At 39.0% G+C, this 25,920-nt stretch overlaps 1 protein-coding gene across 2 annotated transcripts in view; it reads right to left on the reverse strand.

Annotated features, from left to right (window-relative positions):
• SRGAP1 (SLIT-ROBO Rho GTPase activating protein 1) overlaps positions 1 to 25,920 on the reverse strand; it is a 269,866-nt gene that overhangs the window by 76,855 nt on the left and 167,091 nt on the right. For both annotated transcript variants that reach the window (XM_082742529.1, XM_082742530.1), the window contains exons 5-6: positions 6,880 to 7,062; positions 6,303 to 6,431 (exon numbers count right to left, since the gene is read on the reverse strand). In XM_082742529.1, coding sequence (XP_082598655.1) covers positions 6,303 to 6,431; positions 6,880 to 7,062 — 312 coding nt within the window. The remainder of the gene's footprint in view (positions 1 to 6,302; positions 6,432 to 6,879; positions 7,063 to 25,920) is intronic.

Consider the following 25,920-nt stretch of genomic DNA (forward strand, 5'->3'; position numbering starts at 1 on the left):
CTTTTGAGGGTGAGTAGGTGTGGAACTGGACTGAAAGAGGCTACATTACCAGCTGTTTGAGGAATTCTAGATATAGAGAATGGTGAATTTGACTGCACACCCAGGATTATGGGAAATAATACCTGTACTGTCCTCTTGGCAAATTATAATCACTTGAAAATCTCAGCATTCAGTTACAAATATTTGTTGCCTGCATGGTTTTTCTTCTGGGTTGTAAAGCTTGTAATGCATCTCGATTCTAAACAGAATTAGTTACAGCCTTTTTTGCACTTACTTTTGGAGATAATAATGATTACAGAAGTGAAACCTATGATTTATAAAACTACAATCTATTTTTCCTTTATAATTATGCTTTTATTCTCCCAAATAAATTAAATTTCCTTTGGCCAATATTTGTAATACATTTCTTACAATTTGTACTTATTCTTTTTATTTTTTAAAAATATTTTATTTATTTATTTGACAAAGAGAGAGAGATCACAAGTAGACAGAGAGGCAGGCAGAGGTGGGGGGGAAGCAGGCTCCCCACGGAGCAGAGAGTCCAATGTGGGGCTTGATCCCAGGATCCTGAGACCATGACCTGAACCGAAGGCAGAGGCTTAACCCACTGAGCCACCAAGGCGCCCTGTAATTATTCTTTTCAAAAAATATTTATTTATTTGAGAGAGAGAGAGAGAGAAAGCAAGAGCACGTGAGTGGGGGGAGAGGGAGAGAGAGAGAGAGAGAGAATCTGAAACAGACTCCCCACGGAGCTTCTCCCGGCTTGATCCCACAACCCTGAGACCACAACCAAGTTGAAATTAAGAGTCTAACACTCAACCGACTAAGCCACCCAGCTGCCCCAAATTCGTATTTCATCTTCAAGTGACATAATAAACATCCTTTGTTGTTGTGAAAAAAACTCTCTGTTCCACTTCCTACCTGATTTTAAATTAAGAGATTGTAACTTTACAAACTAAAATTTACCCAGGACCTTCTTGTACCTTATTAATTTGTACTCCAAAAAAGCATTTTGCTGACTGAGGTAAATTAAGCTCAGCTTTGAGTTCCAAGTTAGTATATTTCCAATTTCGTAGGATCTAAACTCAAGAAGTTTTAGAATACCCAGTTTGTTGCAAGGGGCAAAAATGTTAACTATCTGATGGAGTAATCAGAGTCACATCATCCAAGCCAGTGACCAATTTTAGCATCACTACTGGTGGGTTAAGACACAGCAACATCGCCTATGCTGTGATCTGTTGCAAAGTGCTTAATTTGAACTTATCAAATCATTATATAATGTTCACTTTGTAAGAAATACAGGAAACAGAGAAACAGGCTAACTGACATGGCAAAAATTAGAGATAAATCCAGAAGCTGAAATGTTCTGAGGAACAACTGTTCCTGACTCTTCAACAAGGGACTTTGTTAGATTAAAAAAAGAGAAAAAAAAAAAGACTAATGGAACACATCACCCTGATGTAATGTGTGATCCTAAATTTCATCTAGTCTAGACACACTAGCTGTGAAATGTTTTTTGGGGGGGATCATAAATAGGAATATGGTCTGGCTATTAGAGGAGTTCAAAATTTTCTGAAATGGAAAGATGGGGGTCAATGATCGAAAAAAGTAGGTTAAAAAGCTGTATATAAAATATGATTTCATACTCTTCTGGTATAAAGATGTACATGTATGTGGACACAAAAAACTTTACATGTTAACAGTGATGATCTGAGATGGTAAGAATGTGATCATGTCATTTTTGCTTATAATTTTTTCCCTAATTTTCTATAATGTACATGTACTAATTCTGTGATAATAAAAAGACTGGTTTTAAAATACAAATTCTAGGGGCCTGGGTGGTTCAGTCAAATGTCTACCTTCAGCTCAAGTCATGATCTCAGGGTTCTGGGATTGAGACCAACACGGGGCTCCCTGCTCAGTAGGAGTCTGCTTCTTCCTCTCCTTCTGCCCTCCCACCCATTCAAGCTCATGCCCTTTTCTCTCTCTCAAATAAATAAATACAATCTTTTAAAAAATAAGTAAATAATAAAATACAAATCCTATGGAAAGTCATATGGAAAATTCATATGACTTTGAAAAATTTTTTTGTTTTTATTTATTTATTTTACTTTTTTTTTTTTTTTTTTTAAATACCAATAGATCCATTTATCACAGTCTACCCAGGATATTTGTAAGAAAAGAGACAGATTATTGACATCAGTAGAAACCAAGGGAAATGAGAGGTGTAAATAAAGGTCTCAATTTGAATTCTTATTTATATTGCTTTGATTCAGTCAAGACACATTTAGTTATCTTTCATTTCATTTCACATATAAAATGTTAAGCATTAAAAATGTCTTATTATCATATGATCTTTCTGATATGAGGAATCTGAGAGGCAGGGCACGGGGTTGTGGGGGGTAGGGAAGGAAAAAATGAAACAAGATGGGATGGGAGGGAGACAAACCGTAAGAGACTCTTAATCTCACAAAACAAACTGAGGGTTGCTGGGGGGTAGGGGGAGTAGGGAAAGGTGGCTGGGTAACGGACATTGGGGAAGGTCTGTGCTACGGTGAGTGCTGTGAAGTGTGTAAACCTGACGATTCACAGACCTGTACCCCTGGGGCAAATAATACATTATATGTTAATAAAAAAATAAATAAAAATAAACAAAATTAAAACGTCTTGACTTTTTCTCATTAGAGATACAACAACTCTTCCCATTATTATTAGATAGCTCACTATAAAAGTGATTTTGTTAAATAAGCTCACAAAGCAAAGGATTCTAGCTGCCTTTGCAAAATAATCAGTCTTTCTTTTTCACAAGGAAGGGTCAAGCTTAATGGTTTTTAGGATCACCACTATATATGCAAATTACATTCCCACAAAGTAAGCAGCCATTTTAGAAGGTGCACATTCACCACCTTAAAAGTGAATTAATGAATGCATAATTTTTACTAAGCGAGGATTCAATTTCAGTTGAATATGACAACAAACCCATTTCTTTTAAAATTCATAATGAAGTATTATTTGAGAATTACTCCCATTTTAAATTTAAGGCTGATCTTTTAAAAGTCCATCCTTTCTTAAAATTGAAAATTACTTTGTACATTTAAGCATTATTTATTTACATCAGAGTTAGTTAGATTTGGAGGTTAAAAAGTCTGAGTATGAGGCCCACTGCTTACTAGCTGTGTGACCGTGGACAAACTATCTAGCCTATATAAGCCTCAGTTCTTTAATCAAGTGTAGAAAATAGCATTTACCTCACATGGTTTGATGAGATAATGCTTAGAAACCTGCTTGTTACATAGTAAGAGCTCAATGAATATCCATGACAATGATGATGACTTCCCTGAAATGCTATAGGTGCCAGTAGTATTGGGAATGCTACTGTCATCTCCCACACAGATGACCAACTGGCATCTCACTCCTACTGCATGCGACAGAACTGCTGCTTCCTACCCTTTCACCCACATCTCCTCAGGGTCCACACCTCAGGAAAAGGCACCACTGTTAACCTAGTTACTTAGGACCTGAACTGAGGAGTCTGTTTACCCTTCTGTTCACCGACTATATAAAATTCCTATTCAATGTATTTTGAATCCAACCAACCACTTCCCCTAGGTCTTGTCTCTAGTCTGGACAATTGCAAAAGACTCTAGATAGAGCTTGTTGTTTTCACTCATCACCTCCCTCAGTCTGTTTTCCACCCAGATGCCAGAGTGAGTCTCTATCATGTAAACACGTGATGTCACTTCCCTGAGTAAAACCCTTCAATGGCTTTTCACCATACTTAGGACACGATCTAAATCCCTTTCCCGTCCAAAAGACCCTAAATAACTGGGCTTCTGCCTACATTCTCTTCCAGAACCTTCCTCCTCACTTACTCTGCTCTGGCCATACTGGTCTCCTGCTTTGCTGCTGCTTGAGCATCTTGAGCTTGCCAAACACACAACTGCCTCTACACCTTCTGCATGCGGGATTCCTTCCCCATCTAGCCATGTGGCTCTCCAGCTCACTTCTCTGCTCAGGTATCAGGCTTTTCCTGAATGCCATCAAAAGAAGCCCTCAGATAGTGGTTTTATTTTTATTTACAGCATTGTCACTACTATATAATGTTTGTATATATGTAAATATGTTTATGAGCTGATGCCTCAAGTAGGACATTAACTCCTTGAAGACAGGAACTTTGTTTTGTTCACTGCTGGATTTCCAGTGTCAAATTCATTGCTAGGTACCTTGCAGGTGGTACAAAAATGCTTTTCAATACATAGAGACTTTTCCTTGTGTTAAACTGGCTTGGGTCTAGCCAAGTACTCCAAAAATAAGCCCTAAACCAAAAGATAACCAAGTGAACTAGTTACAAAGAATTAGTCCTTTATTCCATACACTTTGCAGAATCCCTACAAATATAAGATTGAAAACAGGGGTCATAAAAATTGTTTATTTTTACTCAGAAAATCTAGCAGTCTAGCAGAAAAAATTCATTTCATCAGAGCTAAAAGAAAACTAATCACTTGATTAAAATACTTGTATGAAATAAACAGAAAAAAAGTTTTCCCTGGTTTTATTAATTAAAGGGTCCTGTATAAAGAAATTATGATAGTATGAGATAAAACTGTTTTTAGACTCAAAAAAGAGGCACATCAGTGTTAATAAATGAAAAAATAATTTCATTATTTAACAATTCTTTTGCAAAAGTCCCAAACTGTGGCTCTAATATAGCTAAATCCATGAAACATTCACCATAAAAATAAAAATGCTTTAACCTACTATACATCTAAATTATGATACTATGAGCCACAGAAAAAAAAATTTACAGTATCTTAAAACTGTTGAATTCAACCAATACAAAGCAGCACATGAGTCATTTTCCATCAGATATCTCTCTGAACCTCTATTATTTCTCTGTGCTTTTCTTACAACACACTGAGTTTTTTCCTTTTATTTGAAGAGATGGATGTTTTTGGACTGGGATTTCTGTTTCACCTGTGCGGTGTCCTACAGTGTTGGAGGTTTTCTGAATGAAACGCTGATCAGAGGGTTAAAGATTGGGAATCATAGCAGTAATCACTGCGTGGATGTAATAGTATACATATATACTTGGAGGTTTTTTTTTTTTTTTTTTAAAGATTTTCATTTATTTGAGAGAGAGCGAGAGCGAGAGAGAGAGAGAATGCGTGTGCACGTGAGTGCACAAGCAGTGGGGAGAAGGGCAAGGGAGCAAGAGGGGCAGGGAAGAGGGAGGAGAGGTGGGAAGAGAGAATGGAGGGGAGGGGCAGAGGGAGAAGAGAAGCAGGCTCCCTGCTGAGCAGGAAGCCTGACACAGGGCTCCATCCCAGGATGCTGAGATCATGATTTGAGCCCAAGGAAGATGCTTAACGGACTGAGCCACCCAGGTGTCTACGCTTGGAGAGTTCTAAATGAGCCCAATTACTGCTTTTGATAGCATATCCTTGGAGACAAAGTACAGTGTTAGATAAATTTATAAACGTGGCTTAAGTCTACTCTACTTTGCCTACAGTATTTACCACAACCAGGAACAAAGCTATCATGTCTGTAGTCATTTGCTTAACATCTGCCTTTTCCACTTTGCATTCCTGAAGGTGAGCTCTGTATATGCTTGGGGGTGGGCGGACACTACAGTTGAGGGGGATTAAGGAGGGCACTTGTGATGAGCCAGGGCTGCTGTATTGAATGATACTGAACTCCCAATCATGATACTCCTGAAACTCATATAACACTATTACGTTCACTAACCAGTGTTAAAATAACACTTAAACAAAAAAGAACTGTATATGATTCCACAGCCTGAGCACCTAACAATAGTAGGGCCCAAGAAATATACTTTGAATTAATGAATGCAGTTAGGGCTGTGCCGTTGCATAATTTAAAAATGACTGGGTCCTTTCCTAGCTGAGTTCACCAGGAACTCATAGTTTCACAGAACCTAATCATTTGCTTTTCTTTGGTTGTAGGATCCACATTTTTTCATGTGCATCTTACAGTTGACAGTGTTTTAGTATCATGTAAGGTTTAATTGGAAGCAGTTTTTCCTTCTGAGTATTATAAAAAATAACATTGGTTTGAGAAATGAGGAGGGTGTTTTTGAATCAATGAAATATAGTTACTGCTAATTACATCTTACGATGGAAGATATAGGGGTGCCTGGCTGGTTCAGTTGGAAAAGTGAGTAACTCTTGATCTCGGGGTCATTACTTTGAGCCCCAAGTTGGGATAAGAGATCATTTAAAAAAAAAAAAAAGTTAAAAAAAATTTAAAAATATATGGAAAATATGAAAACTTCAAGTACTTACGTCAATTAAGTCTGAAAGATCATGAATATAATACTTGAAAACTGAGGCATTGGTTGCTTCAAGGGTTAGGAGATACTCATTCCGTGCCTTAATCGATTTTAGCTTATTTTCTGAATACTTTGCTTGTCTCTGGAAATGGAGATGAGCCAGGTATTGAGAAAGACAACAAAGTCATTAGTCAGAGAGAGATACATGACTTTCTACTAATCTAAACAATGTATTCCACATATGTCAATGACCTCTGAAGTCTTCCAAGAAAAGTACATTTTGAATCTGATTTAAATAACTAAAAGTACCCAACAACATATTTGGTCTTCAGGCCCAATTGCAAGGAAACTTCTTCGTTAATATTCAAGTTGCCCACACTGTATATGGAGTACTTGGCCTTCAACACTACATGATGTCCAGCTGTTAGTACATGATTTTTACGTTTCTTAAACATTTTTCATTCCTGTGGGAGGAAATGTGTGTCATTTCACAATAATTTACAAGGTGCGTCTATTGGTTATTACATCAGTGTCCTTAGTACTGTCACCCGAAGTGAGGACAGAAAGGCCCTGTGATGTTTTTCACTTACTTTTTCTTTCATTTTTTCAATTTTCTTTACAGAGCTTCGCCGCTGATGTCTCTCTTCCAGTCTGATATGAAAGACGGGATCCCCAGACCTTCCGATTTGCTTCTCTTCCTGTTTCTCAGCCTCTTTCAGCTTGCTCTCTGCACTGATGCTCTCTGCGTGATACATATGGTATGTTTTCATCACCTGCGAAAACGGGACCCAAATTGTTACAAGATGCTGGTCTGTGACTCCGAGAGTGAATGGAAGCCATTGTGTGAGGAATATGTTAAAAATATCACCTTCCAACTGGCAGGGGGAGAGCCAGATTGTTAGGCAAATAGATGAATTATGGACTATTGCTTCTAAGTAAAGCAAAGAGAAATATGCAAATTCACCTGCCAGGAAGAGGCACTTAGGGGACAGGCTTTGATGAAAAAATGATTTAGAGTCTTAGGGCACTTGAAAAGTTCTCTTAAGCTCAAAAGTGTTCTCTAAAATCTCTGCATTATTAATCTGCAGAATAAACCATCACTCATGGATAAATTTTACCCCAGTTTTGGACTTCTAAAAAAACTCCAAATCAGTACAGCTCTTACTAAGGAGACTTTTTTTTTTTTTGCATAAAATCTACTGGCCAAAATACAAAATGCAAATATTAAGGTTCACACATAGTTTCAGTTTAAAAACACCGTTTTTCTGAACACAAAGTAGTACTGTATGTTCAATGTAGAAAACATATGACACAAAAAAGAAAATAAAAAGCAGAGATCACCACTGTTAAGATTTTTGGTACAGCCATTTGGTCTTTTTCCTAGGAAAACACACACACACACACACACTCTCTCTCTCTCTTATCTGAAAATGGCACATATTTCTCCTTTAAAAAAATGTGTACCATACTATATTAACAATTTTTAATCTACCTTTTTTTAACTTTTAAAGATTTTATTTATTTGACAAAGAAAGAGAGACAGCACAAGCAGGGGGAGCTGCAGGCAGAAGAAGAGGGAGAAGCAGTCTCCCCACTGAGCAGGGAACCCCTATGGGGGACTTGATCCCAGGGCTCTGGGATCATGTCACTTACTGACTGAGCCATCCAGGTGCCCCTTCTATCTCCTTTTTTTGCTTAATATATCAGAACACTTTTCTCTATTACCAAATATTCTTCTAAAATACAATTTTAAAGCCTGAATAATAGTTCTTTATATGACTGGGACATAGCTTGACTAATTTCCTATTGTTGAACATTTTATGATATTTCAACTTTCTGCTTTATAAATGAAGCTGTGTTGATATATATATTCTTGATATATATTCTATCTTATTTCTTCTCTTAGAAATGATATGCGTAAGTTACGTTTTAATATATTTAGGAACATATAGAAAATAAAATTTTGTAATGTGTCTTTCCATGTATGCTGTAAACTTATATAAATGATTCTCAATTTAAAATTTTTAAAAATTTAAAATTTAAAAATTAAAAAATTTTAAATCTTTAGACATTTGGTTTTATTATTGTCCCAGAAATATTTATGTACAAAATGATCACATTTTCCATGATACATTTTCTTTTTTTAAATTTAAATTTAAAAAAAATTTTTATGGTAAATTTTTCAGAAGAACTGCAGAGTTAGACAATCTGCACATTTTCAAGATTTTTGACACATATTGCCAATTTAACATTCTGCAGTTTTGGAAAAAAAAACTTGATCTACATAGTTATTTCCCAAAGCATTTAGAAAACATGGATGCTTTTTTAATAAACATTTTTTCAAATAGTAAATAAGTATATTTACTCTTACAGTAACTATCATATCTGTATACAATCCCTGTACTTGTAGATCCAAAGTAATGGTCAAAGATTTTAAAAGATTTTACCTCAAAAATCACAGTTTTACAATATATTTCAATCTGCTTTTATAAGCAGAGTCAGAAATCTGGGCCATTTCTAAACCTTGTTTATTTTAAGTACAATTATACTGCTTAAAAGAGACAACACAGGTAAGGTATGACTCTAATTCAAGAGACGTATCAAGGAACATACCAGAACTTAGCATCCAAACATCGGTGGTGGTGCTTTCCCATAAATTATGTCAAATTCTCATCCACATAAAATGGATTTTATTACATTTATAAATAACCCATAAATTATTCAGAGTCAATTTTATAACTGAAATGTAGTTGTTTAGAAGAGATTTAATGTAACATTTGGAAGTAAGGAACTTGATTTTTTTCATTTCAAAAAGATGAGTTTTAAAATAGTTTGGGAACTGGAAGCATCAGTGGAATGTATTTATTTAGGTTGAAGCATATGAAATTGCTGTATTGGTAGGTTATAGACAAGGCAGAAAGGGGCCCCTGGGTGGCTCAGTGGGTTAAGCCTCTGCCTTTGGCTCAGGTCATGATCCCAGGGTCCTGGGATTGAGTCCAGCAGTGGGCTCTCTCCTTGGTGGGGAGTCTGCTTCCCCCCTTCTCTCTCTGCCTACTTGTGATTTCTCTCTCTGTCAAACAAATAAATAAAAAAAAATCTTAAAAAAAAAAAAAAGGTGGGGCATCTGGGTGGCTCAGTGGGTTAAAGCCTCTGTCTTTGGCTCAGGTTGTGGTCTCAGGGTCTTGGGATCGAACCCTGAATTGGGCTCTCTGCTCAATAGGGAGCCTGCTTCCCCTTTTCTCTCTGCCTGCCTCTCTGCCTACTTGTGATCTCTCTCTCTGTGTCAAATAAATAAATAAAATCTTAAGAAAAAAAAAAAGAAAGGCAAAGTCAGTCCATTCTTAAGAATGGTTCAACTTAATGCACATTCTGAAGGTGACTATTTGAAGTGTCAAACATGGGGTTAATGAAGAGCCTTTACTTATTTTCACAAAATCTGATGATGTCTTCCCTTTAAAACATAAGCTAGCAAATCACGTTAAAGGCATTGCTGAACAAGAGCAAAGTAAGGGCAAAATTGCAAAGTTGTGGCAGCTTTTCTTGAGCTGTGTGTTATCTGTTTTTAGTAATTATCAAACCTGTCCAGGAGAAGTCTGGTTGGCTACTGAAGTTTAAAAGAAAAATAAAACAGCATTAAGCAGCAGCTGGGCAGCTGGGGAATGACAAGGGAGTCACCCTACAGCTGGGCAAACAGTAAGGTCAATGAATCGATGACACACCTTGCATTTCTAGGCTTGGCTCTGTTTGTACACCCTGCAAACCCACATACCATTTGGACCCTGGTTCCAGTTACATCTTTAAAGAGAGGGTAAAAAAAAACCCAAAATATCAAAACACAAGTTTCTCTCACTCTCCCTCTTTCTCTCTCAGCTGTCTGTATTCTTCTTGCTAAGAGTCAAAGGAAGATATGAGAACATGTGACCCCACCAGAGAGAGATGAAAAGGCATCCCAGGCAGCCCTGGGTATCTAAGCATTCTTTTCTCCTAAATACACCCCGAAGAAAAGACTTGAACTCCTGCTTTATTTAGATGCTGAGGACCTGTGTAAGCAAGTAATTTGCACAAACTAAGCCTTATGAACTACAGATCCTCAGCTGGCTGCCAGCATGGGGTTTCTTATAAACTAGTCTGGGTTCAAAGGAAAACATTCTTGACCCAACGCTAGCAAGAAAAGGGTGTAAATATCCCATCATAATGTGGTTCAGCACAATAGCCGAGGATTTTCTACCCAGTTCAATGGTAATTTCCAGAGGGAAATTTCTTTGTTCAGTTTTCCAGTGTGACTTAGGGTTTCCACTATTTTCTAAAATGTTAACAATAACAATGAATGAATTTTAAAAGTTGAGGAGAAAAACACTAAAAGCTTTTTGAGAACTCTAATTGCAGATAATGAATGCAAGTACAAACTACGTTATTTAAAACGTAAGCTGTTGACCGAATTAAATGTGTTTTGTATTTAAAATAAAATAACAGACAGTTTTCTCTTTTTCAGAAAAGTAGAAGAAAGCTCTTATTTTTAAAGGTGAATTTTGAATACATACTGCAAAGAAAATAATAGCTTCTCCATCAGCTTAATGCAAACACAAGCATTTGCATTCCAAATGACATGATAGGCATATATCCATTTAAATGTACTCCAATAACACATTTTCCTATTTGAATTCTTCTCTACTAAAACCTCATGCATAATTCTCCACTGAACACACTCAACATATCTTCCCTACTCCATCTTTTCTTAACTGCAGAAGAATACAGTGAAATAGATTTCTTGGCAATTGTGAAATCCTACGCAAAAACTTTTGCACAGAAGTTGTTAACATTTTTTCCCTTACTGACAGACCCATATAATGTATCTGACACTACTCCTGTACTTTAAATCAAAATAATTAAAATATCTACAGAGAATTTTAATATTTAGTGTCATGAAACCATTATGTATCTGAAAACCGTTCACATGTTTGAAGAAGCAGTGTATTAAGGTTCTACGTTTTACTTTCTGACTACTGGCACAGAAGTTAGAAGGCATGGTTCTAAGAATGAGTCTACCAATTACCAGGTGGGGGGAATTTATTTTATACTTCTCACCTTACAAGGCCATTGTGGACATTCAATTGTGCATCCCTACATATGTGTGCATGTAAAACTTTACTGAGTACTTATAATATGTGTGTGTGCGTATGTATGTAATGTATACCATTAACATATGTATGTAATATGTATATGTTTAGCAAATGAAGCATTATGTAACGCTTACTATGTGCCATGTACCATTCTAAGCATTTTATAAATAATAGCTTATTCAGTCCTTCTAAAAAACTCTTATGAGGCACATACCTTTATTCTTCCTATTATACAGATAAGACAAGAAGGGCCTTGAGAGGTGAACTAAGTTGCCCAAGGTCACATAGCTGGTAACTGGCAGACCAATGGTTGAAGCCCTGGCAATAAGGTTCCAGACTGGGTATTCTAGACTGCTATAGGCTATAACCTTTGGAAATTCTAAAGCACGATAAAAATGGAAGGCCCCTTTCCTGGGGGATACAGCTGCTCTTGGTTATATTTAGGAGTAGAGGGAAAGAGGGCTGAAAGATAATTATTTATTCACTCACCATTTGCTTGGTATTTACTGTCCATAAGGCAATGATGGGTGTAAAAATAGGGACTTGGTTTCCTACTTCTTTTTTTTTTTTTTTTGGTTTCCTACTTTTAAGAGCTTAAATTTTTGGAGATTTAAAAAATGGGCCTTGGAGAATCTGATGGACACAGATGAAGGCGAGGACATTCAAGCTGGAGGGAGAGTGCCAGCAAAGGTATGTGGAGTAGGGAGAACACACAGGTATGGTGGGCGTGTGTAGACCATAACTTCGAGAGGGGCTCTAGGGAAGGGCTTGGAAAGTGGATGGCTGGGTCACCGGGCTGGAGGATGAGACTGCAGCAGTTGTCGGGCCAGATTAGGAGAGCCTTGAAACCTCAAGCAAAGAAATTATTTAAAAGTATTCGATGGGTGTTCATGAATCCACAGGGGTGTAAACGGTATGGTCAGAGCCGTATTTTAGCAGCAATCCCCGTGAAGTTAAGCAGGAGGATTTGGGGGTGTGAAGTAATCTCATTTAGCATAAAATAGGAGGGAATGGGAAGAAAGTGAATCCAGGATAAGAGTCACAGGGCAGGGATACCTGGGTGGCTCAGTTGGTTAAGCGGCTGCCTTCGGCTCAGGTCATGATCCCCAGCGTCCTGGGATCGAGTCCCACATCAGGCTCCTTGCTCGGCAGGGAGCCTTCTTTTCCCTCTGCCTCTAGCCTGCCACTCTGTCTGCCTGTGCTCGCTCTCTCTAACAAATAAAATCTTAAAAAAAAAAAAAAAAAAAAAGTCACAGGGCATTTTCCCTGTTCTCTCTCTCGACATTTCCTCAGACTTGAGATGTCTGCTTCCACCATGGAGTTGGGGCAGTCTGGCCTAACGCTGGCCCAAAGAGCACTTTGGGTACTTCTCTAAGTCAATCACTGAACACTCCCTCCTCAGGATGTGTGCTTTCCTGCCTCTGTGGCCTTCTCCCAAGCCAATCCCACTGCCTGCGATGTCTTCCCCCCACACCTTGTCCTAACGTTTAGACTCATCCTTCAAGGCAAATTCATATTTCACCCATTGCCAAGTGTTCCCTGGTTCCCCCACCAGAGCTATTGTGTTCTTCCAACTGCCAAGGCCTTCTTGTTGACAGCACTTTGGGCTCTCTGCCACAGGTCTGATACCTGTGTGCCATCCAGTATCACGGACTGTCCTTCAGTTCACCCAGGGCACCAGCAGGGTCTTGTGCGCCTTTGGATTCTCGATACTGCTTCTAGACAGTGGGAGTAAAATAGGCATTTAGGGGGCACCTGGGTGGCTCAGTCATTAAGGGTCTGCCTTTGGCTCAGGTCACGATCCCAGGGTACTGGGATCAAGTCCCACACTGGGATCCTTGCTCAGCAGGAAGCCTGCTTCTCCCTCTCCCACTCCCCCTGCTTTTGTTCCTTCTCTCGCTGTGTCTCTCTCTGTCAAATAAATAAATAAAATCTTTAAAAAAAAATAGGCATTTGGTGAGAAACAAATGAAGGACAGGAAGCCGTTTACAGTCTGCCTGTCCATTCATATAGTCGTTTAACGAACATTTCCTAATACCTAATATGTGCCTTGAATTATTTTCTCCCTCCCCGGCATTCAAAACAGCATTGCCCATAAAATACCTGGGAATGGTCTAATGAGATGCTAAGTAGTTCAAATTCACCATGAGATACAGTTAGCATTAGAGTTCATGGCCCCTGAGAAAAGAAAGGTGTGGTGGTTGGGCTGACGGGAAATGGAAAGCAGTGTATTTACGACAATATTCCATACGTAGCCTGCTAGTTTACTAACTTCACCAGTCACTAAGAGCTCTTCTGAGAAACTACATTTTTGGAGTTTCCTTAACTGTCAGCATCCCAAAATCAAGATCTCTTTTCTACAATCAATACACGAGAAGGCGTGAATTGTAACTGAGTTTCTGCAAGTGCCAGACTAACACGACCACCAAGTCAGGGCCACAGCCTTGGAAGCCTGTTCCTCTTGTTTCCCAGCAAATTCTTGGGTTCCCCAGGAAAGTAGGACCCTCGGGCCACCCTACGCTGAGCCCCAGGGGCTGTGCTGCAAGGAACCTGGCCCTCCAGGGGCCACACAGCTTCAGTCCAGGTTATGGACTCTGCCTGGCCATGCTATGTCTCCGAGGGCTTATTTTATTTTAAAGACTTTATTTATTTATCTGAGAGTGAGAGAGCATAAGCAGGGGGAGTGGTAAAGGGAGAGGGAGAAGCAGGCCCCTGCTGAGCAGGGAGCCCAGGCTGCCAGGGTCAGTCCCAGGACCCTGAGAACATCACTGAGCTGAACGCAGACGCTTCCCAGACTGAGCCACCCAGGCGCCTCTCCAAGGGCTTATTTTCAACAGGGCCAGCAGGCAGGAAGGGCCTGTCAGAGAACACCCATTACCACTGCATGCCAGGATCCTTCCACCTGCTACCTCGAGCCTTCCTACTCTTTAGGGCACTGAGCCAACTCCCAGCTTCCGGAGCCAGGCAGAACCAGATTTGAGTTCCTGTGCTAAAACCACTTCCTACCCAGCAAGCCTCTTAACTGGGCCCTCGTTCCTCTGAGGTGAAATGGGGATTAAATAATAGAATGCACAGAAGCACATAACAGAGCGGAGAGTTTGATTCTTGATAGTTTCTACGGTCTGATGTGGAAATAAGTGTGTGGGCTCCAGAGACAGATTACTTAGCTTCATATTATGCTCCAAGCTAAGAGGTACAGACCACTGTTGTTCTCATTCGTGGCATTTGGGCTGGAGAAGTTCTGACCCCTGAGGTGGTGAGTGGTCTGTAGAGCAGACATGATGAACTCTCATAAAATTTACCTCTTCTTCCTAGGCTGATATGGCTCTCCACAGGTCAACGAAAGCAGAATTTACAAAATTCCATTATATTTGCAAAATAACATAGGGAGAACTCAACTTTGAGAGAGTATACTGGTAGTTAGAGCTTAGCCTCACAGAATGGGCTATCTGGGTTCAAATCCTACTTGTGCACTTACTCACGGTGTAATCTTGGGCAAGCAACTTAATCTTTCTGTGCCTCGATTTCCTTGCTATGAAACCAGTGTATCATTCTCACTCATGGAATGCAGAAGGTAGTTGGAAGGATTAAAGGTGTCCTTACATGAAAAGAGCCCCAAAAGTCTGACATATAATAAGTGAACAGTAAATGTCAGTTACTGATATTCGAAAAAAATGATCATAAACTTTTTAAAAAAGATTTGTTTATTTTTGAGAGAGAAAGAGAGAGCTTGTGTGTGTGTTCGTGGGGTAAGGGGGAACAGAGGGAGAGAGAAAGAGAAAATCTCCAGCACACTCTACACTGAACACAGAGCCTGACGTGGGGCTCGATCCCAGGACCCTAAGATCATGACCTGAGCCTAAACCAAGAGTTGGATGCTTAAGTGGACACTTAGCAACTGAGACATCCAGGCTCGCCTATCACAACACATGGTAAAAACAGGCAGTGATTTCTCCATGACAGGAAAGATGATCATTTTTTTTAAAATAAATATTTTATTTTTAAGTTATTTCTACACTCAAAATGGGGCTCAAACTTACAGCCCCAAGATCAAGAGTCTCATGCTTTACCAACTGAGCCAGCCAGGCACCCCAAGATTATAATTTCTGATAGAGGTAAAGGGAAGGAAATTGGTGGTATTTCCATTTAGGCCACTTATGTATATGTTAAGAATTTTAGGGGCACCTGGGTGGCTCAGTGGGTTAAGCTTCTGCCTTCGGATCAGGTCATGATCTCAGGGTCCTGGGATCGAGCCCCAAATCGGGCTCTCTGCTCAACAGGGAGTCTGCTTCCCCCTCTCCTCTCTGCCTACTTGTGATTTCTGTCAAATAAATAAATAAATAGATAGATAGATAGATAGATAAATAAATAAATAAATAAATAAGGAATTTTAGCAAAGCTCTTTAGAATGAGCAAATAGATCAAGGCTGACAATTAAATAGCATGAGATGTTGCCTTTACAGCTAGTTTATCAAGGAGAACTTGAGGTATGTTGTGACTCCATTGAAATGAAATCAGTACAAGAGTCTGAATTTATCATCAAATTATATTTATAACTCAAACAAATGCTTTGAACAAAAGGCACTGTCTGGGATTCTGGACCTTGCTGACTAGGGCCTGCCAACCAACTAAAAGACAGGGCAACAGAAATGCAGAGAATAAAATAGGGGAAAATAGAGAAAATAGAGAAGACATATATGTGAAGGGAGGAAACACGGCTAAAGAAAATAAAAGAATAATTATATTACTATTTAGTGTAATGTTAAAGTTTTGTTTCAAGAGTAATTAAAAATAGTAATTATAATTTCAGATTATATTCAATTGAAGAGTAATTATAAAGAGCACTAGGTTCAATGGAAACAGCTTAGGTCTATGAAATCCAATAAATCTGGATTTTGATCCTTGCTTTGCTAGAGAACAATTCTGTAACCTCAGCCTTTCTGACCCTCGATCAGGCCCTGAATCTTATCTGCTAGAGATGACAACATCAGCTCTCCCTACATAACCAAAATTAGGGGGACAATCAAACTGTGCCTCTCAAACACATTGAAAGGTGTGTAATGAAAGAAAAAAATGCACCAAATCATAGAAGGAAAAACTGATCATGTAACTAGAAATCTTCTAAGAGGATTTTATAATATCCCACTAAAAGGGTAGTAGTTGATGAAACTCAGAGGAAAGAAAATAGGATGGCATTTAGCAGTCTATAGGAAGACAGAACCCATGCCATTGTTAATGTTGTTTTCAGTTGAAAATTGACTGTTTTCTTCTCCAGCTTCAGGAGCCTGTGTTGGGGAAGCAGCATTCTTGTCTTGTACATCCAAGAGTGTGAGCCCTCAATCCACCCATCTGACCTGGGGGCAAGACCACTCATCTCTTCTAACCTGAAGCTTTCTCACCTATCAAGGGGGTGGTTGGACCGCGTGATCCTCTAGGCCTTCTCCAACTCGAAAATGCTGTGTGTCCTTGATTTCAGATACGAATCTTGCACCAACTAAATACCCTAAGAATTTATGATTTGAGTTGCGTGTGTGTATATAATATACTTCTTAGTGGGTAAAGGGAGTGATTTTTTTCAGTGTCAGGGTAAATACCAAATAAATTTTAACTGAAAGGAAAAGCCAGTTTAACAACAAATTATACTAATTATCTCCTTCTGCTTCTGTTGACTTGAAGCAGCCATTAGTACACCATGTTACACTGAGAAAGTAGGATTCCTCCTAAAATCCTCCATGGGCTCTGAGGCCATAACTCATCTGCTCTATTGCACAGAAAATATCTAGAAATGAACAATGCCTGGACAGCCTGGCTAATGTACTGTTATATTGATGAACTTTATTCCAGGATATCTATCACTCTTGTGACTTTAATTAGCTGCTGAACAGTGATCAATCATCAAGTGATCATCAAGGGGGGAAACCCAAAAACTCTTTGGTAGGTACAGGGTGATACAGAGATTTGACACATGCTTTTATTTTTTATTGTAATATTTAAGCTAAAACAGGGTGCTAGTCATCTTTTTCAAAATGCTAAATTTAACAGCTTTCAAGTGGCAATATAAATTACAATTAGTTTCACAACATTTTGCTACTTTGATAAAAATTTTTAATAAAAAATGACTAATTTATCCTAAAGAAGATAAATTATTGTAGGCCTTATTAAAAAGAAATGTTTCTATTTGTAACAAGAGTAACCTGTCCTTATTAATCTTTATCTGTCCTAGCTCTATTTGCAATAGTCACTAGAGGCAGTTTCTAATTTAAGTCTTTCAGTCATAGATAGGGGTTATTGGTTTTGTTTATGAACTCTCAATAAACATTCATATTCAGCAAACATTTCTTGAGTACCACAAATAGGCCTTGTCCTATTTGATTCCATTATGTTTTATTACTAGAAATCCAATTATATTTTATTGCTTATTGATTGATACCAGTTCATTAGTGCCTAAGAGTAATTTTTCATGAGAGCAATTAATGTGGTATAATATCTGCCCATTTCACAATTATCAGAGATTTCTAACATGAAATAAATGTCACTGTATCCAAAAAATTCTGATTTTGTGAAGGATATTTTCTTTTTCTTTTTTTTAAATTAAATTTTATTTTTTTTTCAGTGTTCCAAAATTCATTGTTTATTTTCCTTATCTCTCAAGTACTTCACATGCTGGAAAGGGCAGAGGATTTTTTTTTAGGAAGTCCAATGTACTACTCCCTTTATTTTTATACCAATGATTTGCTAATGCTCTGGCAGTATTCAAGCACATGGGGTTCCTTGCACAGGCAATTTGTGGTTTCACACATCAGTGCTTTGCCTCATGTACGAATTGCTTTTTGGAGCACCCTTCCCATCCTTCCTTTATCACTAAAATCAGGTGTCACAGTGACTATCACTGAAATCAGGCTCCCCGGTGGCTCTGGGCTTTGCACAGAGCTGTGGAGACCTGTCTCTCTACTTAGTCCAGAATCTAACACCAAACATGGAAATAGCTCACTAGTATAGCTCACTGATGACAGGGCCACGTGCTTGTCATCGATGCATTTCCAGGACCTCCATATTTGCTGAAAGGCTCCCCCCACCGCCCCAGCCACTGGCTGTGTATTACTTGGATACAACAGAGATGACCCTGTAACAAGTCTATAGCAGAGGCAACAATACTTTTAGCGCTTCCCATTCAACTTACTTAGAGACAGAAAAGAGACTCTGAGATTTGGGACAAAAGCTTAATAACTGCATTCCCAAAATCCTAGGACATCACAGACCACAGGCCTCCTCCGCATACTTGCTGGGCAACCGTCCTCCAAAGAAGGAGGGCAGGGTCTTAAAAGATAGCCGGTTTCATTTCTCACCAGCTCTAATAGTTGAACTCAGGCAGCAGACTGGGGTTCAAATCTACGTTTTGCCTTGTAGAATGTTTCCTCACCTGTAACTGGGACTAAGAATAGTACCTGTAAGGCTGCTGTGGAGAGAAAATGAAAGAATATATATCAAGCTCTTGCAGGAGTGACTGACACACAGTGAATGCTTAATGGGTGCTATTGCACTAAGTGAAACACCCTTCATTCACATCCTTTAAGCCCACAATGGCCTCAGTCCCACCAAGACTGACTTGTTTATTTTCACACCTTGGAGGCTAAAAACAGAAGGATGGTCTTTGTCTTATGCATCAAAGAAACAGACCTGCCAAGAGACTTAATCCTTGCCCAACAAGTCAACAGAGAACAGTCAGTAATAGAGAGAAGGTCATTCAGGAAGCTCTTGTTCCAAAAGGGGTTTTCAGACAGTCTTCAGAGGCACTGAAATACAAGTTTTATCTACTGAAAAAAAAATACCCAAGAGTTGGCACCTGGAATACTTATTAATCGGGACCACCTTGAACACAGTGGCAGAAGTGACAATGGGAAAGGTTGAAGTAGTTGGCCATGTTGAGGGGGAAAGTATATGTAAAATGAAAAGCCAAAGAATTTACTAGAATTTCAAAGTCTCCCACAGTATTAAATATTTAATTCTTTCCGGGAAATGTCTCACATGCCTTCAACATTGAAAGAGGATGTTAGCTTCCTCCCTTTTGACCTCAGACTTGCTAGTGGGGTTCTTTCCAGCTAGCCTCTTGGCTCAGGTAGAAGACTCTAAGGGCAAAGCCTTCTCTGAGGGGAAGCAAAACTACCCCTTCAAGCCATAAGGGCTGCCCTGAGCCAGCAAGACCCTACCTGTTGATTGACCCCCAAGGCAATAATGGATTTGACCTTCACTGCCCACCTGCACGTACGTACCCACCTTTGCCCCACATTTTCCTGGTATTAGCCTGGAGCATTTCTGGCACTTTGGGGCCAGTCTTTGAGACTCTAGTTCCCGTCTTCCTCATGTTGGCCTCACAGAAATAAATTCCTTTCCTGTTTCACCATCATTCCTTTCTCTGCCTTTGGATTGTGTCAGCAGCGAGTGGCTGGACCAGGTCTCTTTGGGACTCCTGAAGCTAGGGGCTCTTGCTCCCCTGCACGCATATACAGCATTACATGGGTGCATTAGACATTTAAGTTATAAGGTTTATTTTTATTTATTTTTTATTTTTTATTTTTTAAAGATTTTATTTATTTATTTGTCAGAGACAGAGGGAGAGAGAGCGAGTGAGCACAGGCAGACAGAGAGGCAGGCAGAGGCAGAGGGAGAAGCAGGCTCCCTGCCGAGCAAGGAGCCCGATGTGGGACTCGATCCCAGAACCCTGGGATCACGACCCGAGCCGAAGGCAGCTGCTCAACTAACTGAGCCACCCAGGTGTCCCAGTTATAAGGTTTAGTACATGAAATATTTAAATGGAGAACACAAGACAGTTGGAATCATAAAACAAAAGTCCTACAATGTTTGGAATTGTAACATCAACTACAATGGAAAAAAACAGTGTAGAATCCTTTTCTTTCAGTGAAAAATGCTTTGGAATTTGAAACATATCCTGTGCCTTAAATCCAACACATGTCATTCCATTTATTTAAAAAAAAAAAAAAGGTGAGGGGAACAAAGAAGGAAGGTGAAAGAACTTAATCTGTGCAAAGAAGCTTTTTGAGTTTCAACTGCTTTCGGTGAGACGTCCATTTTTTTTTTTCTATTAAAGACTATTACTTTATTTGGCAGAGAGAAAGCACAAGCAGGGGAAGTGACATGCAAAGGGAAAGGAAAAAGCAGATTCCCTGATGAGTGGGGAGCCCTATGTGGAACTCAACCCTAGGACTTACAGAATCATGACCTGAGCTGAAGGCAGACGCTTAACTGACTGAGGCATCCAGATGCCCCAGATGTCTAACCATTTTTTGCTTCCCTGTGTTCATGACAATTTCATTTTGGTACTCTCTCAAAATCCTTGAACTCCTGACTTGTCCTTTCTCTCTAGATATGGATCCAGAAAGAAATTCTATGAATATGCCTCATGTTCTTCCAAATTGTGTGCACTGGCTCACATTACTCCTTTTGCCTCCAAAACCTTCCCCGCCCCCTCTCCCTCTCTCTTAGTACTGAAATCCTGTCTACTTTTGCCTTTTCCTCTCAGAATTTTTCTCAGTCCTCAATGTTTCTCAAATTCCCTTTGTATTTCCAAACCCTCTGCCTGAACCTCTGTTGGTACATAATGTTGGTACCTAATAACTTTAGATTATAATTGCCAGTAAAAAAGAGATTAGAGTATGTGTCTGGTCTGAGATTTCCTAGCTGTGTGACCTTTGGCAGTATATTAACCTCTCTGTGCCTCACCTACCCATGAGGCTGTTGGGGGAATTCAGAAAACGAATTAATGTAAAGTGCTTAGAATGTTACCTGACAAAAGTGAGCTGTTATTATGTTCTGGTTGAGCTTTACTCTTTTAGATTGGAAGCCTGACTGGTAACTCTCGCTTGAAGCAGTCAGAATATTTACTAACCTAAATTAAAATAAAACCTGGGTTTCAGTTTCAACCCGGGACTTTAGTTAATCACTTAATCTGAGCCTCTGTAATATTCTCCTTAAATGAGGAAGTTAATTTGATTATTTCTAAAGGTCATTTAGCACTTAAAATTCTATAGTCTACAATTCTACAATCAGCCTACAGGAGGATGAAATTCAGATAATCACGTGAGTTATAAAATCATGTATTAAGATATACTGAAATGGATGCAAGTGATTTAGATCTTGATTTTTTTTGTCACATGACTTGTATATTTTTATTGGTGAACATTCCTGGTCCATTTGGAGACAATAAATCCAAGCAAAATGCCCCTAATTTATTCTATGTTTATCTGTTATCTCTATATATTTGGGCTTGATAAGCAATGATAAACAATGCAAAATACTGTACAGAACAAAAACAAAACATTCTGATTAAGATGTTAGCTATTAAAGCACTGTAACTACTTAAAAGTCATAAAACTGTATTTTGGAATTGTAATAGTCAGGATAAAATATTCCTTGAGAAGAATTCTTGGTATGACACATTCTTTTTTTTTAAAAAAAGCTTTTATTTATTTATTTGACAGAGAGAGCACAAGTAGGCAGAGCGGCAGGCAGAGGGAGAGGGAGAAGCAGACGCCCCACTGAGCAGAGAGCCTGTTGTGGGGCTCGGATCCCAGGACCCTGGGATCATGACCTGAGCTGAAGGCAGCCGCTTAACTGACAGAGCCACCCATGTGCCCTGGTATGACACCTTCTTTAGAATTTTTTTTTGTTTTTTTCTTAACTACACTTTCTAACATTTTCTTTTTCATTTCCAAGCCAAATAATTTTTTATCCCCAGTTCATACTGCTCACTTCTTTCAGAAGACAGTCTTATTTGTAATTCATAAGCACCAACCGTAACTGAATCTCAAATCTCAGAGAGAAAATGAAAATTCCAAGCAGGCACTTGGGATCATTTGGCTTCATTAATTAGCAGGGTGTCCTAAAAGGCATTTATGTATAAAGTTCTTATCAAGCAGCTGTCCTCAGAGACTTATGCAATGGGAAAAATTTTATTAATCCCAAACATTTTGGGAGGAAAATGAAGCCAGGCTACATTAGCTAACTTAGTCTCCAAAGTCAGTCTGTGTCAACCCCAAGATTAGAATTCAGAAGTTGGCAGAGTCATCTGATCCCAACGCCTCTCTCTGTTTCCATCGAAGTGCCTAGTAATAATATGCCAGAAGGATATATATGAACACTTTGTCAGCCCAAGATCTCTAAATAGATTGCTTTTTAAAAAAGTTTTCCAGGTGGCATCGTGGAGAATGTGGTATTGCCCAAGAGGTTTTCAATTCAGGAGCTTTTCACATCTCTTTTCTGCCTTATTTCTCTTTGTTCAGTGTTTTGTTCTGAGATGAGACCTTTTCATAGTCCATCTCAAAGGAATGAATTTTCATTTTTACTACAAAGATATGTATTTCAAATACTTAAAATGCCCTCCAGCTAAAATAAATACTTAGCCTAAATAAATAAATAAATAAATAACCCTTTTTGAGGCTCAGAGAAAAATCTTCCCATTTGTGGAGGCAGTACCTGGGGCTCACTCGGATGTTTCAACCTTGCCTTGGGCATGTTTCTTTGTTACAGAAGAATGCATTAGCTCCTGGTTCGTGGGAGGCTCAGAAGCCATCCAAGAAAGCTTTCCTCAGCAGTCCTCTGAGGTGTTTTCAAGGAAGGGCTTGAAATAACAAACAGTGTTTTCCCTCTTAGCCCTTCTAAAAAATAATTAGTTTTTTATTTTATCATTTTAAACAGATAAATGGTTCAAAGATATGTAAAGACCAGGGTGGATATCTGTGTACATGTAGCAACCCCGTTTTCCAACTCCCACAGAAGATGCTCAGCACCTCTGGGTTTGTGCTAGGACAGCCTTTCCATTTTCTAGTTACATTTGTTAGGCAAATCAGAAGTGCAGTCAGAAGGAGGAAACAAAGGTGAATGGAGTATCCAGCAATAGATCCTCAGCAGTAATCACCGTGTATGAACACACAGCTGCACAGGTGGTGTTGACACATATAACATTCAAGATAAATGAAAGATTGTATCTTAAAGAGGCACTCCAAATGATCATACGCCAACATTAAAGCCTAAAGTGCAAAATCATTTGGGTTTCCCATTCTGTAACCCACCAGACTGTCTGGAAAGCTCAAATGAGTTTTTACAAGTATCCAGGAGAGCATGCAGTGTGAGTTTTAGCTATGAGTTTTATCTATTAGATCATGTTCCACCCTTCCTTCCCCCACCTGCCCTGCTCTGCCTTCCCTCCGGCAGCTGTCAGGTGGACAACTGATGGGCCTTAGGGAGGACGAGGCTGGGTTTAGATTTTGGAGCATTCATTAACTGTGTGATCCTAAACTAATCATTCTGAGCCCCAGTTCCCCTTCATTACACTGGGATTAGGAATACCTGCCTCCTAGGGCTGCTACAAGAAATGAATGAGATAATGTGCTTGCCTCATAATAAGGGCTAGATAAATCTTCATTTTCTCAGTTCTTTCCTCATAATGCTAATGGAAACAGAGGATGGATTACCTCTTGACTCTAGCTAACCGTGTGTGTCACTGATGTATAGGGAGTGTGATGATCAATTACACATAATTACCGATCAATTTCATGTGGATTTATCATGACCGTCTGTGTTAATCTTTGTTAGAATTTGCTTACTGAGGATGGTAAGCCCTTTGTTTTTTTAAAATGCTGAGTATAATGCTGCAAAGCAAAGACATATTAATTTAGGACAGATTATTGTTTTTCTGCTAAAATGCAGCATAACCTGTTGAGATTTTGGTATTAGAGGAGTGTCTTAGCAATTTAAATCACTGTTTACCAGACTGATGAAGGCAAAATTAGTTTTGAATGCCCCCTCTGACTTTTCGTGTCATCCTTGTTTTGTTTTTGCTTTTCCACATCCCTACTAACCCAATGGCAGCCCTGATTTTTTTTTTTTTAGGGAAAATTATCTTCTTTTTCCCTTTTTTACAAAAGTAATAAATATCCGTTATAAGGAAAAAGTGTACATATGTGTATATATACATATATGAGTCATGTGTAATTACTGCTGCTATCGTCCCTGATATCCACAAAGAGCTGTTACCATCCCCCCTCAAGGACTGACGAAGAGGATGACATGACCAGGGTGACACTAACAGCTAACATTTAGTAAGCATTTACTGTGGGCAAGGCATTGTTCTGAATGCCTGTATTAATTCAGATTTATCCTTTTAGTACTTATAACTGCCATACTATACATATATTTGTTTACTGTCTTTTTCTGCCCACTAGAATATAAATGCCTTGAGAAGATGTGGCCTGTTTGTACTCATACCTGCATCCCCAGTATATCCTAAAGTGCCTGGTACTCTAATAGGCATTTAAAAAATGTTGGGGGGGTGCCTGGGTGGCTCAGTCATTATCTGTCTGCCTTCAGCTCAGGTCATGATCTCAGGGTCCTGGGAATGAGCCCTGCATTGGGCTCCCTGCTCCGCACAGAGACTGCTTCTCCCTCTTCCTCTAGCTGCTATTCTGCCTGCTTGTCCACATGCGCACTCTCTCTCTCTCTTTCTGTCAAATAAATAAATAAATCCTAAAAATAAAAATAAAAAATGTTTGTTGAATAAATAAATTAGTCCTCATAACAATGTGGGTGAGCCTCACCCAATCTGGTGAGGGCCTGAATACAAAATATGAGGGCTGAAAAAGAGAATTCACTCTTCTGCCCTATGTGTCTTCCAGGTGAGACACAACCATCCTGAGGCTCTGTTTCTGCAAATAAAGGCAAGGTTGAGGAAAAAATATAGAGAAGGGTATGAATGTCCTCAAAGCCTTTCCTCCCCTTCTGGATGGCACTCTGATGCCACCATCCTCTCTCCTCTGCTCAGAAGTCTAGCCTTTATGTCTGACGCACACCTCTACTCAAAGGATCTGATAAAACACAGTTCACTCTAAGGTATAAATTATCATAAGGCATTTCTTTTGGCTCCTTCTGGGTGTTTGTATTTTAACCTTCTGATAGAATGTTTGGAATAACCAAGAGGCCTCTGGGAGAAATATCTTTGGGTAAGGAAAGCCACACATAAGGCTGCTGCTCACCACTAAGGTTGACTGTAATTTTTAAAAAAGCACTCCGCACTCATCAGCTATACCATTGTAAGGAAGCTAATGTACTTTTAGATGTTTTTGACTCTAAAGGAGTATCAAGAGATTTAAAAAAAAAAAAAAAAAGGAAGGGAATTCAATAGCATCCTCAGTTGCTTAAGGCTACATATTTTGTACCTGTTGCTTTAGCAATCATTACTACATCATCTGCTGTACAAACTTCTATGCATGATGTAACTCTGATGATCATCTGTCCATGACCCGTCAATGTTTGCACAAGAAACCTCAACAGCACTCCCCCAACTCCTGGTCCCCTGTTCAAATAATCCTCATCTTTTCTTTCTGAATGTAAGCTGAATATGTATAATGAATAGATATCGTTTCAACAAGACAGAATTTGTATATTTGAATTTAAAGGGCAAGAGAGACCAAACATCATTATCTTTTATAGTGAACTGTG

Source organism: Mustela nivalis, assembly GCF_964662115.1.
Source record: "Mustela nivalis genome assembly, chromosome: 7".
NCBI classification, from domain to species: domain Eukaryota; kingdom Metazoa; phylum Chordata; class Mammalia; order Carnivora; family Mustelidae; genus Mustela; species Mustela nivalis.